Below are 14,286 nucleotides of genomic sequence, written 5' to 3'. Positions count from 1 at the left end.
GCGCATGGCGTACTGCGTCAAGGCAAAGCTACGGATCAAAGGCCCAATTTCAGGAGCCCGGTCCAAATTCAACAGAAGGATCCAGAGAACAAAGAGTCAGTGAGCGGCTTGCTCCATAGCTGCTCATCTCATCCGTGGAAGCCGCCATGTTGTTTACACTCAACAGTCTCTTCTGTTTCACTTCAATCCACCAAAGAAACCAGGGGCCAAAACGTGTGTTAAAGTGTCCTCTAGGAGCATAAACGTGTGTTAAAGTGTTCTCTAGGAGCATAAACGTGTGTTAAAGTGTCCTCTAGGAGCCTAAATGTGTGTTAAAGTGTCCTCTAGGAGCATAAACATGTGTTAAAGTGTCCTCTAGGAGCCTAAATGTGTGTTAAAGTGTCCTCTAGGAGCATAAACGTGTGCTAAAGTGTCCTCTAGGAGCCTAAACGTGTGTTAAAGTGTCCTCTAGGAGCATAAACGTGTGTTAAAGTGTTCTCTAGGAGCCTAAACATGTGTTAAAGTGTTCTCTAGGAGCCTAAACGTGTGCTAAAGTGTCCTCTTGGAGCATAAACGTGTGTTAAAGTGTCCTCTAGGAGCCTAAACGTGTGCTAAAATGTCCTCTAGGAGCCTAAACATGTGTTAAAGTGTCCTCCAGGAGCCTAAACGTGTGCTAAAGTGTCTCAAGGAGCCTAAACGTGTGTTAAAGTGTCCTCTAGGAGCATAAACGTGTGTTAAAGTATCCTCTAGGAGCCAAAACGTGTGTTAAAGTGTTCTCTAGGAGAGTTAGTGAGCGGCTCGCTCCATAGCTGCTCATCTCATTCGTGGAAGCCTCCATGTTGTTTGCACTCATTTCATCCCCATTCAAATTAGCGGAGTGCTAAACCGGCTCGACCGTGGGGGAAGTCTCTGGTGCACCTGCTCTATGGGCCCCTCAATGTGGAAGCGATGCTGAAGATCTGGCTGATTTTATGCACAGAAGTCAAACTTCATGCTTCACTGAGCCACTTTCATAGGAATGAACGGGCCGCGCCTCAAACGCTGTATCCAGAACTCTGGGAGTAAAATACAACAGACCTAAGAGATCAGGGTGGGCTCACGAAGCTACTCAACATGGGCAAGTCAACAAAACAGCTTACAGAAGCGGCCATCAGGGAGTGTGAACAGTGGACGAACAGTGGAAACTCTGATGTTACCCAGAAAAAGAAAAGCAGCCCCGTGGATGGAGACTGATCCAACTTTCGGCTGCTTGTACCCGCGACCACAGACAGAAAAAATGAATCACTGTCGCCGTTTGTTTCGTTTTGTTTTAGTGTGTCCTGTGTTGTTGGTAGCGTTAGCACCAACAACACCACTTGAAAATCCACTTTAACTACTAAACAAAAGTACTTGTCGGAACCCAAACTACAACTTAACCGAGAAGTTTTGTTTCAGTTCACAAAGTTGAGCACATGTTTAAACGACCCTTCAACAAAGTGCGTCACGGGAAAATAGGTTTCCCGTCAAATGCATTTGAGAAGTTTAGTTAAGGTCCCATTCTTTGATTTACAGAGACCCAACAATTCTCCCATGAGCAAACAGCAGGTTGTGACGGCATCAGACATCATCAACGTCAGAAACAGCGAGTTGGAAAGAGTTTTGTTGTTGCACGGAGACGGAAACAGGAGACAGAAGATAGAAGAGTTCCTCACCTCGTCGTCAAATTCCTCTGGATCCATTGTGTTGTCTGGAAAGAAGGGACAGGTTGCATCGTTAGTTATTTGTGTTGGTGTTGTACAAGAAGCAGAGACGTGACAAAGGGCCAAACGATTTGAAAACGGCGTGATGAGAACACCACGGAGGAGGAGAACTTCCTGTTCGGGTTTGTTTGATTAAAACCTGCTTAATGTCTTAGTGAAATCTGAATGTGTTGCTGTTGAAGGATGCGTGAAATGACAGTGGGAGAAAAGAGGGAAAGAGGGAAAAGGTTCTTCACATCACATCAAACAGCACAAACAGCGATCGACACTCGCATGCAACACATCAGACACATGCGGACCTTCATGCGTGGACTTCCCTCCAAAGACACAAGTACGGCCACAGAACACCTTAAACAAGAAGCATTTGCAATTAATCGTTTTTCTGTTTCACCCTCTTTTGGGCATCTGGTAAGGATGAACCCTGGGCGCCTCCCTAGGGAGGTGTTCCAGGCACGTCCAGCTGGGAGGAGGCCTCGGGGAAGACCCAGGACCAGGTGGAGAGATTAGATCTCCACACTGGCCTGGGAACGCCTCAGGATCCCCCAGTTAGAGCTGGTTAATGTGGCCCGGGAAAGGGAAGTTTGGGGTCCCTGCTAAAGCTGCTGCCCCCGAGACCTGATCCAGGATCAGAGGCTGAGGATGAGATGAGATGAGACCCTCTTTGTAAAAAATCAGACGAGCCAAGAGCCTGTGAAGGTTCTCGTGTGTCCAGGTCGTCGTTCTCCTCGAAGCAGTTTCCGTCAAAAGCAACTGGACTTGGTTGTTTGTCAGGAAGACGTTTCACCTCTGATCCAAGAGGCTTCATCAGTTCATGTACGCAACTGACCAGGACCAGGACCAGGACCAGGACCAGGGTGGGACTGGACCAGGACCAGGACCAGGCTGGGACTGGTCCAACTAACTGGTGTGGAGATCCAGGTATTTAACCTCTCACAGGCCGATGATGTCACTGAAACCCTTTGTGCTCCAAGTGCCAACGACTGGGAAGTTAAATACCTGGATCTCCACACCAGTTAGTTGGACCAGTCCCAGCCTGGTCCTGGTCCTGGTCCTGGTCCGGTCCCAGCCTGGTCCTGGTCCAGTCCCAGCCTGGTCCTGGTCCTGGTCCTGGTCTGGTCCCAGCCTGGTCCTGGTCCTGGTCCTGGTCCAGTCCCAGCCTGGTCAGATGCGTACATGAACTGATGAAGCCTCTTGGATGAGAGGTGAAACGTCTTCCTAGACAAATAACCAAGTCCAGTTGCTTTGGACTGAACTTGTTTCGAGGATGACGAGCAAAGAAGAAAAGGAATTTGAACTCTCAGCGACTTTTCCTCTGATTGTCTAAACTTTTTTGGGGGGGTTCAAACTTCGCCCGTCTGTCACGTGAGGTGGAGAAAACCAACTCGCAAAAAAAAAGGGTTATTTGCAAATGCCACATATGTTGACCTTAGACGCACAGCACACAGTCAGGGGGGCGGGTGGTGGTGCGCGTGACTCTTACCTGTCCGAGTCAAACACCGCGGAGACCAGATCAGACTGGTGTGTGAAGCATGAGGTGAGGTTTTACAGGTTTAATGAAGTGGGTTTGAGGAAGGTGACCGACGTATGTTCGCTAAAAAACAAACTTTAATTCGTCAACGCAAATCTCCTGTCGAGGTATATTTGCTGAGTCAAATGACGGGATAACTGCTGCGTGAGTTTGGCCGGAGAATCGGAGCAGCGGGGGCGGAGCTGCAGTCGCTCTACCGCACCGTTGTGACTAAAGAGAGCTGAGGAAGACAAAGCTCTGGATCTACCGCTCAGTCCTGGTTCCTACCCTCACCTGTGGTCATGAAAGCTGGGTCAGGACCCAAAGAACCAGGTCCAGGTCAGGACCCAAAGAACCAGGTCCAGGTCCAAGCGTGTGAAATGTGTTTCCTCAGGAGGGGGTCTGGAGTCTCCCTTAGAGAGAGGGGGAGAAGTTCAGCATCCGTGAGGAACTCGGAGTAGAGCCGCTGCTCCTTTGCGTTGAAAGGAGCCAGTTGAGGTGGTTCAGGATCATCTGGTAAGGATGAACCCTGGGCGCCTCCCTAGGGAGGTGTTCCAGGCACGTCCAGCTGGGAGGAGGCCTCGGGGAAGACCCAGGACCTGGTGGAGAGATTAGATCTCCACACTGGCCTGGGAACGCCTCAGGATCCCCCAGTTAGAGCTGGTTAATGTGGCCTGGGAAAGGGAAGTTTGGGGTCCCTGCTGGAGCTGCTGCCCCCGAGACCCGACCCCGGATAAGAGGCTGAAGATGAGATGAGATGAGATAACTGCTTGATGTAGTGTTCACACTCTTAGTTCGTGGATTAGTCGATCAACAGAAACTCAAAGGTTTTTATCAATTATCAAATAAAAACACCAAACATCTTCAGCTCGCTCGTGTATTCTAACCTTTACTGTATAACAATTATGTCACAAATACATTTTAATTCAATATTTTTAATCTAATGAGTCTTTGGGCTCCGGTTATAAATGTAAAATGTAAAAATGACACCACCAATTTTTAGATTGGTTCCCTATAAGTCTTGCTTTCACTTTGCACTTCTGTCTCCAACCGGGATCGAACTCACGGGTAAATAAGGATTTGCTTTACGCCACAAAGGAAGAGGAAACCACTTGAGGTGTGCCTGTACTTATGACGGTAATGAAATAATAACAAAAGCCTGTAGTCTGAACCAAGACCAAGACCAAGTCATCAGCAGCATTCAAGCTTCACTACTTTGTTCTTACCTTTCACAATAAAAGCCCTTCACATATAGGGCCTGTACGTATGACAATTAGTTTTGACACTGACATTTAATAAAACAAAAGTTAATATTTGATAGATTAAGTGAGAATCAAACAATCTTTAGTTGCATCACTGAATTAATTGGATTCATGTGAAACGCACGACTCTTTGTCATGAAAGGTGAAAAATGTAAATAAACATATGAGAATACAATTTTTTCTTGTTTATAGTTGTTTCAAAACAGCACAATTACGGAACGTATGGAAACTATTGCAGCATTTTTAGGTGCAGCTAAGGGGGCGCACTCACACTGTGCCTCCGTACCGTGCCCCAGGACGTTTCACGGCTAAAGTCTAGTTCCTTTGACCAGTGTGAGTGCAACCGTACCACGTCTAGGAGCGGCACGCTTGCCGTCCACGGCCCGTTTGGGAGAGGTGGGCTTTAGTAAAGCACGTTTGCACGTGTACGAGCACGAGCGTGCGCACGTGTACGAGCACGAGGCCTACGGCGGTTCTGAGGTCATTTCCTGTGCGCCTGTTGGGACGTAGAAAAAAGAAGGAGGGACCATGCACGGACATTTCAAACAATGGCGGCGAAAGGTTCACGTTGGTGTGATGCGGAGGTGGAGTGTTTACTGCAGATTTGGTCGATGAAAAGATTCAAAAACAGTCGACAAGACGCACAAAAACTCAGAGGTCTACGGAAAGATCTGGAAACAAAGCCACGCATCGCCATGACGTCATCAATGCGTGTGACGTGTTACGGCGTGATGACGTATAGGCAGCAAGAAGCATTCTCCGAGGCCCAGGTAGTGTGAGTACAAACGGGCCTGGAGGGGGGGACAAGGACCCTAAAGCACGGGGCACGGGACGGAGGCACAGTGGGAGGGCGCCCTTACGTTGGCAGACGATGCCACAAATAAATCACCCATTCATGGAAACGGACACTGAAATAGGATGCAGGGTATTTTCTTTGTTTGTGACCAAACATATTTGTTTATTAAATATAATAAAGGTTCAGTTGAGGTACAGAGTCAATAAGATCATCATTCCAGTCCACGTTACAACAAAGCGCTGCTGCACACATGCACACACACACGTCTCTGACTGTGGGAGTCAGAGGGAACGAGACGCCACACAGTGAGAAACAAAGATGGCGGCTTTGGAAAACGACCCCGCGCCGAGCTCGTTCTTTCATCTTACAGAGGTGTAGAAATATATTAGAGCAGAACATTCAAAGAGTACAGAGTCAGACTGCATGCGTGTGCGACACGTGTGATTATACGACACACACAAGATCAACCGAGTGAAGAAGAAGAGAAGGAGGAAGAGGAACAGAGGGAGGAAGAGTGGAGGATGGAAACGGAGCTGGTGATAAAACACACATTTGTTCCTCGTTAATAAGTTTTTACTCTAAAGTCTTTGTTCAGTTCAAAGCTTTTATGTCTCAGTGTCGTGTTTTTCTGCTGTTTACTGTGGAAGTCTGACGCTAAAATAATAAAAATTATCACATTTATGACAGAAATCAGTGAAAATACTGAGTCCACATCTAAATTCTGACTTCACATTAAATAAACTATTCGCAATTTTAAGTCACAATTATAAGATTATTAATTCTACTTCCATTCATCGTGATTTTCTTCTTTCTATTTTATATTATTTTATATTATTTTATGCTTTAAAGAAATGTTTTTAAAAAATTTCTAATTTGAAAAATGCTTTTATTTTTAAAAACGCTTTTAATTAAAAAAACGCTTTTAATTAAAAAAATACTTTTAATTAAAAAAACGCTTTAATTTAAAAAAAGGCTTTTAATTTGAAAAAATGCTTTTAATTTAAAAAATACTTTTAATTGAAAAAACGCTTTAATTTAAAAAAATGCTTTTAATTTGAAAAAACGCTTTTAATTTAAAAAACGCTTTTAATTTAAAAAAACGTTTTTAATTTGAAAAACGCTTTTAATTAAAAAAAAAACGCTTTTAATTTAAAAAAAAATGCTTTTAATTTAAAAAAAACGCTTTTAAAACTTTTTAAATAAAAAAACACTTTTAAAAAATGTTTTATTTTGAAAAACACTTTTAAAAAAATGCTTTTAATTAAAAAAAAACACAGTTGCCGTGCAGAGTTGTGAAAAACAGCTCCAGTTTTTCATATATCTATATATTATATATTATTTATATATTTTAAATATTTAAAGTTAATAAATGTGACTTTTTATTGTTTTCATCTCTTGGTCATAAATGTGCGTCCACAGATAGAAAACTGTTCTTCCTTATTTTCAACGTTACTTAAAAAAAGAACAGAAACAGAGAAACTTTGCAGCGTGATGGGAAAAGTTCATGACGCTCTGTCTTGGGCGCGCTCGCTCTTACCGGGGTCGTCGACGGGCATGGCGACCGCCAGCAGGTCGCTCACACGTCCGTACAGAGCGTTGGTGCAGACCGCCACCACCTGCACCACATAGCTGGTGTTGGCCGACAGGTCGTCGAGCATCGCCCCCTGGTGGAGGGAGAGGGAATGACACCGGCTTAGAAAAACACCGGTTTGAACACAATTCAACCAGTTTCCAACAAATACCATCGGGTTGGGATTGATTTTCTTCTACACAGTTGGTTTTAGTTAATTTCTCTGAGCACTGATTTGTAACTTAAAGTGTAATTCAGGCGTAATCCACTGTAATGGACTTTACTATGAGAGGAGCTGGTACAGGGGCCAGTAGGTAAGTCTTTAAAACACTCTTTAATAAACTCTGGCTTCACTAACTACGTTGTTGCTGATTTGTTGTGTGTGTAGGGACTCTTCTCATGCTGCTGCAGAGGTTTGCTGTTATTTTCAGCAGCATTAGTGGTTAAAAAAGACCTTTGAATGCCTTCACCGTGCTGCCCAGAGCTAATCACTGTTAGCCACGTCCGGCTGTTAGCGACTCTCTGGATTTCTCCGTTAATAGTTCATTCATTCATCTTCAACCTCTTGTCCCTGTCGGGGTCGCGGGGGGCTGGAGCCGATCCCAGCTGACATCGGGCGTGAGGCGGGGTCCACCCTGGACAGGACGCCAGTCTATCACAGGACACATAGAGACGAACACGGAAAAACGGTGTCGATGGCTTATTTGTTGCGCTTTAAATCAAGTGAATCATCACTTTTCATTTCCTCTTTTTATCGATTGTTTGTTGTATGAACGCACGCTTGTACGTCAAAAAATGAAAATGCAATTTGTAATCTTGACCACTGTCGCCTCGGATCCTGGTTTGAATCCCGGCTGGGGCCCTGCTGTGTGGAGTGTGCATGTTCTCCCCGTGTCTGCGTGGGTTTTCTCCGGGTTCTCCGGTTTCCTCCCACAGTCCAAAGACGTGCAGGTGTTGGGTTCATTGATGACTCTAAATCACCCGTAGGTGTGAATGGTTGTCTGTCTCTGTTCGTCTCTATGTGTCCTGTGATAGACTGGCGTCCTGTCCAGGGTGGACCCCGCCTCACGCCAGATGTCAGCTGGGATCGGCTCCAGCCCCCGGCGACCCCGACAGGGACAAGAGGCTAAAGATGAATGAATGAATGATGACTCTTGACCACAGGAAGAACAGCACTCGTCTGTGGATCAATAAACAACTCAATTAAATGAACGTAAGCGCCGAAAAGGACCATGGGATGATTTTACGCCGGAATTACACTTGAAGTTACGTTCTCACGAGGCGGTAAAGCAGCGGGGACGGTTTCCAAACTGTCCATACACGCAAGAGTCGAGCGTTACGGCCCGAGTCTGAGAAACACTGATGCTTCTGTTCGACTATACGAGACGACCTTTAGGCCTAATTGAACCTGTGGCCCCGCCCTCTCACCACATCCTGGTCCCCGTCGGTCAGGTACACAGCGGGGGCCACGCCCTCAGCGTCGGCCGGTCCGTAGCTGACGGAGTACTTCTCGATGGCGGCGTCGTACACCGCCCGGGGCCGCTCCCACGTCACCAGCAGGCTGCTGCGGTTGTAGGGCAGCGCCTGGACGTTCTCCGGCTCTGAGCTGCACACTGACGGGAAACACACGGCACACGGTTAGATTCCAGCTTCACACAAAGACCCGCGCAGAGACGGGTGGCACTGAGGAGAACCGCGCCGCTCTGCAGCACACAAGTCTGATTCCCTTTAATGGATATATATATATAAATATACATTTTCATGCCAGAATATTCAAAACAAGTTGTGTTAAATCACAGTATCCAATAAAACACTAATGCAGGGAAGTAACGTTTACAGCCTGTGTCTCCACGGGCGCCGCCGTTGTTCCCCGGCTTCTCTGGGTGAGGTCGGGGTCGGTTGTGCGTGCGTAGCGCTTTCACTCAGAGAGGATGGAGGTCAGAGGTCAGAGGTCAGTGAGCGGGAGCGGGTTCGGGTTCAGCTCGGAGCCATTAGAGGAGGAAGTGTGTCACCTCCTCCTGTCTGTTGTCCTTTAATCTGAGTTAATCCAGAGCTCTGAGTGTCGTCTGCTGCTCTAATCTCAGCTCTGACCCAGAATCAGTGTCGGGGGCAGGACACCTTTAAAAAACACAGCTTTAAGAGCAACGAGCAGCACAATCTGACTGCTCACTGTTATTCACGCCTTTCCAAATCACATTAAACTTTATGTGAATTAATCTAACTCTGATCTGAGGTCAGCAGAACCGGTGACGTCTCCTCACAGCTCGTCTTTAACAACAGAAGCTTTTAGTTTCCAACACGTTTGTTTCATGAATTAGATTTTTGTTTCCCTTACAGGCTGCAGACGGTGACACTGTTGGGTTTTATTTCCCTTACAGGCTGCAGACGGTGACACTGTTGGGTTTTATTTCCTTACAGGCTGCAGACGGTGACACTGTTGGGTTTTATTTCCTTACAGGCTGCAGACGGTGACACTGTTGGGTTTTATTTCCTTACAGGCTGCAGACGGTGACACTGTTGAGTTTTATTTCCTTACAGGCTGCAGACGGTGACACTGTTGGGTTTTATTTCCTTACAGGCTGCAGACGGTGAAACTGTGGGTTTTTGTTTCCACATCATGTTTGAATCGTCTCATTTTTATTTTTATTGTTATGCTGAAATGTTTTTTGTTCTTGGTTCAACCGTTTAAAACACTTTATGAATAATTACAATTAATATATATATATATATATATATATATATATTGTAGGCTACATAAGTTTGAGCCATTGTACCCAGTTTAATTTCCATATTCAGAGCTTTTACAGAAACAGCTCCAGATCCGCTGATGAAGATGTTTTCGCTCTAGTGTCGACCAATGAGATCCACCTCTGCACGATATGTTAATTGAAATATTTGATGGCGCTCGTCCATGTTTTTCTCTTTACGTTTGACTTAAAGGGTCTGGGACACTCTGAAGTCGGAGCGACTAAACTCCATGTAGGAGAAGTCCCATGTCCCAGTGCTTAGGAACGCAGCATCACACACTCACACACATGCAAAACTGCTGTTTACTGGAAAACACTACCAGCGCCGACCACCAGAGGGCAGAGTGAGTCAGGACGACCCCTGTGTGAAGCTCCCAGGAGCATTCATTCACCTGTGGACGTGTTCATGTGGGAGTAGACCAAAGTCACAGCTCTGACCCCGATGAGACGCACGCCAGCTAAGCATGATGTGTATTCACATTTAATTTAATAAATGAAACATTATAATAATGCTATTTCCAACATCTTGCATTTGTATGAGCAGGGCAAACAGAAAAGAATCAAAAGGAGGCGTCGTACTGAAATAAGAGTAGTTATACTTATAAATAAAGATAAAATAATGCCTCTAACTCGAGCCTTTATCCCATAAACACCTGTTAGCTTCTGTAGAGGAGGTAAATAAAGGCACCAGTCACTGTGTGAGTAAATTAAAGTATAAAAATAGAGGTTAAAAAATACCCAAACATACAAAAACAGTGACATTTGTAACCAGTTTGCCATTAAACAGAGAACAACACTCTTCAAAGACCGAACCATCCCCTGGTCTGTGCTGTCAGGACAAACCGAGGATCAATACCACTTCATTAGCAGTTATTGAACACAACCAGCGTGGAGATCGATGGTTAACCAGGCCGACCTCCTCTCGCTGTCACCGGGGCCTTAACTGGGTCACTGGAGGTCTATTCTCATCCCTCTGTCATTCTCTGGTCCATCTCGACCTCATTTCATCAGCATCACGAGACACCGATCACCTGAATCATGTCTTCATTTCATAAATGCATCAGTAGTGATTCTGGACGCAGCGTGTGGCGTGAAGGAGTGTGTGTGTGTGCACAGCTACCTGGTGTGAGGACCTCCTCGGTGCCGGTGTAGGAGGAGAACACCTGCCCCATGAACTGCTGCTGCTGCTCCCTGTAGTTGTTCTGCAGATAGTCCATCAGCATGACGTAGCCGGCCTGCTGCATCGTCATCACCTCGCAGAACATCTCCAGCTGCAACGAAACAAGAGTCATCACCCAGCACCACACCACGCCACGCCACGCCGCTGCTGCAGCCAACCGTGAAGAACAGAGAGACCGACGGAGCCAAACTGGAGAGGTGAAGGGATTATTTCACTTCCTCTATCGAAAAGAAGGCCCGTTAAGATGGAGAGTCTCGTTTTTAAGGGTTTCGGTTTCAGAACCGCCGTAGGCCTCGTGCTCGTGCTCGTACACGTGCAAACGTGCTTTACTAAAGCCCACCTCTCCCAAACGGGCCGTGGACGGCAAGCGTGCCGCGTTGCGAACTAGACAAAGGAACCAGACTTTAGCCGTGAAAGGTGCTTGGGCACGGTACAGAGGCACAGTGTGAGTGCGCCCTGAACCAGAGTGTAAATCAGCCCCTGATGTGCAGCTGCCGTTCTCTGAGCAGTTCAGAAGTGAATGGGCGTCGCCGGAGCCGTGAATCACGTTCGGACGAGTCCTTGAACCTGCGTGCGGCCTCCGTACCTGCTCAGGTGACTCACTCAACTCCCTCCCACAGCGCTCAGCGTCTGACTCATCTACGCCGCAGCACAGCTCACGACACACTGAGGCCATTTGCGGTTGTTAAAGCACTTAAAAGTATTAAAGTGTGGCGGCCGACCTGAGCTGGAATGAAGACCAGCTGAGACACGTCACAGAGCGAAGACCTGCAGCAGCGCCGGGGAACGGGGTGCAGCAGGGTTTGATGCACACGGGCGTTTATGGATCAGTTATTGGTTTCTGGTCAAGCAGTAAAATATCTTCATCATCTGACATCATCATAAACTAACAGACATCACCCTCATCACTGACATTCAGATGATCATGTTTTCTGAAATGTTCTGTCTAAATATGCAAATGAGGCGTTATCTAATGTTAACTTGGGTGAATTAAGGAGGAATCTAGAGACACGAACAGACAAAGTGAGGTCACATAAAAGGTTTCTCTCCAGCAGTCTGAGGGCACGCTCGTCCCGTGCCTGAGCGCGCTTCACAGCTAAAGTCTGGTTCCTTTGACCAGTGTGAGTGCAACCGTACCGTGCCTAGGAGCGGCACGCTTGCCGGCTGCGGCCCGGTTGAGAGAGGTGGACTTCGGTGAAGCACGGATGCATGTGTACGAGCAGGAGCATTGACGGCGGTCTTGATGACTGTTTATTTGCGCCTGTTCTCCATGACGGACATTTAAAAAGATGCATCGAACAGTTTGTGGTGGTTTGATGGAGGTGAAGTGTTTATTGCAGATTTGCTCAGATGAAATGTTCAAAAACAGTCAACAAACTGAGCACGCACTCACACTGTGCCTCCGTACCGTGCCTAAGCACGTTTCACGGCTAAAGTCTAGTTCGTTTGACCAGTGTGAGTTCAACCGTACCGCACCTAGGAGCGGCACGCTTGCCGTCCACGGCCCGTTTGGGAGAGGTGGGCTTTAGTAAAGCACGTTTGCACATGTACGAGCACGAGCGTGCGCACGTGTACGAGCACGAGGCCTACGGCGGTTCTGAGGTCATTTCCTGTGCGCCTGTTGGGACGTAGAAAAAAGAAGGAGGGACCATGCGCGGACATTTCAAACAATGGCGGTGAAAGGTTCACGTTGGTGTGATGCGGAGGTGGAGTGTTTACTGCAGATTTGGTCGATGAAAAGATTCAAAAACAGTCGACAAGACGCACAAAAACTCCGAGGTCTACGGAAAGATCTGGAAACAAAGCCACGCATCGCCATGACGTCATCAATGCGTGTGACGTGTTACGGCGTGATGACGTATAGGCAGCAAGAAGCATTCTCCGAGGCCCAGGTAGTGTGAGTACAAACGGGCCTGGAGGGGGGGACAAGGACCCTAAAGCACGGGGCACGGGACGGAGGCACAGTGGGAGGGCGCCCTGAAAGAAGACGTGTTAAGGAAGGAAAAAAGTCCCAAATCTCAACATTGGGTCAACAAGTCTTCACTTCGTATCTGATGTGAGTCTGGAAAGTCTGGATGCAACTTGTTTGGTGGAGGCGTGCGACCAGGTGGCTGCTTTCTGTCCAGACTAGAACTGAACAAGGTAACGCTGCTTTTACTTATTTATTTATTGTTTGAATAAATGTTGTTGAAAGTGTCAGAGAACAAAGTCAATCAGGGTTTTTGTGTCTCGTGTGCAGTGGGAGTGTAGACGTTGTACGTTTAGGTCGGTATTAAAGGTGTGCCGCATAGCTGAAGGGGGTCCTCACAAGTATAGAGGTGTGTGTGTGTGTGTGTGTGTGTGTGTGTGTGTGTGTGTGTGTGTGGCCTGCCTTATGACAGCTGTGTTTTAATGTGTCTGGTGGAAGATGACGTCTGAGTCTCAGCAGGCGTCACACCAGCCAACCTTTCTGCTGAGACCTTTTGTGTGTGTGTGTGTGTGTGTGTGTGTTTTCACATGGTCGTGCAAGTTTATCATGTGTGTGTGTGTGTGTGTGTGTGTGTGTGTGTGTGTGTGTGTGTGTGTGTGAGCTTAAACACCGTGAAGAACTTTTGTGAACCAATATTTGTGTGCTGTAATGACCGCCTCTGTTCGGCTGTCAATCACACTCAGCCTGGGGCGGTCACACACACACACACGCACACACACACACACACAAACACACACACACACTCTGGTATGATAATTCCTCCTTTCAGCTCTTTGAACCTGTTTTTCTAAAGCTCGTTGTTTCTGTTTTCGTGTCGCTGACGTCTGAACCTCTGCGACGGTTCAACGCCGTTTGGAGCCAATTTACTACAAATGCTCAGACCGTGAACACGTTTCCGTGGGTTTCAGTTCGTTTCTGTGAAAACAAACTGGACGAAACGTGACTGACAGCGTGGAGCGAACCAACCTTTAGTGTCATGTTCTGACACATTCATCAGGAACTCAGGTGGACTTGAGTAAAGCACGGATGCACGTGTACGAGCACGAGCGTGCGCACGTTTTCGTTGCCATCGGGGAATTGTTGGGTCTGTGTAAATCCTGAATAAGTCACAGAGTGTGGTCTTTACCTACTCTGTAAAGTGTCTTCAGATCAGTTTTGGTATGATTTGGCACTGTAAATAAAACTGAATTGAACTGAATTGAATGATGTATCAGCAAAAAGCATTCGAGCCTCGGCCCAGATCATTTCAACCAAGGCCGCACTCCCACTGTGCCTCCGTACCGTGCCCGAGTACGTTCCACGGCTAAAGTCTGGTTCCTTTGACCAGTGTGAGTGCAACCGTACCACGTCTAGGAGCGGCACGCTTGCTGTCCACGGCCCGTCTGAGAGAGGTGGGCTTTTACGAAAGCACGTTTGCACATGTACGAGCACGAGCGTGCGCACGTGTACGAGCACGAGCGTGCGCACGTGTACGAGCACGAGGCCTACGGCGGTTCTGAGTTCATTTCCTGTGCGCCTGTTGGGACGTAGAAAAAAG

General features: G+C 47.1%; 1 protein-coding gene across 1 annotated transcript in view; it reads right to left on the bottom strand.

Annotated features, from left to right (window-relative positions):
- The window catches only part of ptprz1a (protein tyrosine phosphatase receptor type Z1a), a 106,115-nt gene that overhangs the window by 41,856 nt on the left and 49,973 nt on the right, over positions 1-14,286 (bottom strand). The window contains exons 8-11 of the mRNA XM_083917164.1: positions 10,721-10,871; positions 8,282-8,466; positions 6,821-6,947; positions 1,671-1,705 (exon numbers count right to left, since the gene is read on the bottom strand). Of these exons, the coding sequence (XP_083773290.1) occupies positions 1,671-1,705; positions 6,821-6,947; positions 8,282-8,466; positions 10,721-10,871 (498 nt within the window). The remainder of the gene's footprint in view (positions 1-1,670; positions 1,706-6,820; positions 6,948-8,281; positions 8,467-10,720; positions 10,872-14,286) is intronic.

The sequence above is a fragment of the Echiichthys vipera genome (genome assembly GCF_963691815.1).
Source record: "Echiichthys vipera genome assembly, chromosome: 7".
Taxonomy (NCBI): domain Eukaryota; kingdom Metazoa; phylum Chordata; class Actinopteri; order Perciformes; family Trachinidae; genus Echiichthys; species Echiichthys vipera.
Note: the sequence above shows the minus strand (reverse complement) of the source record. Positions and strands in the feature narration are given on the sequence as shown.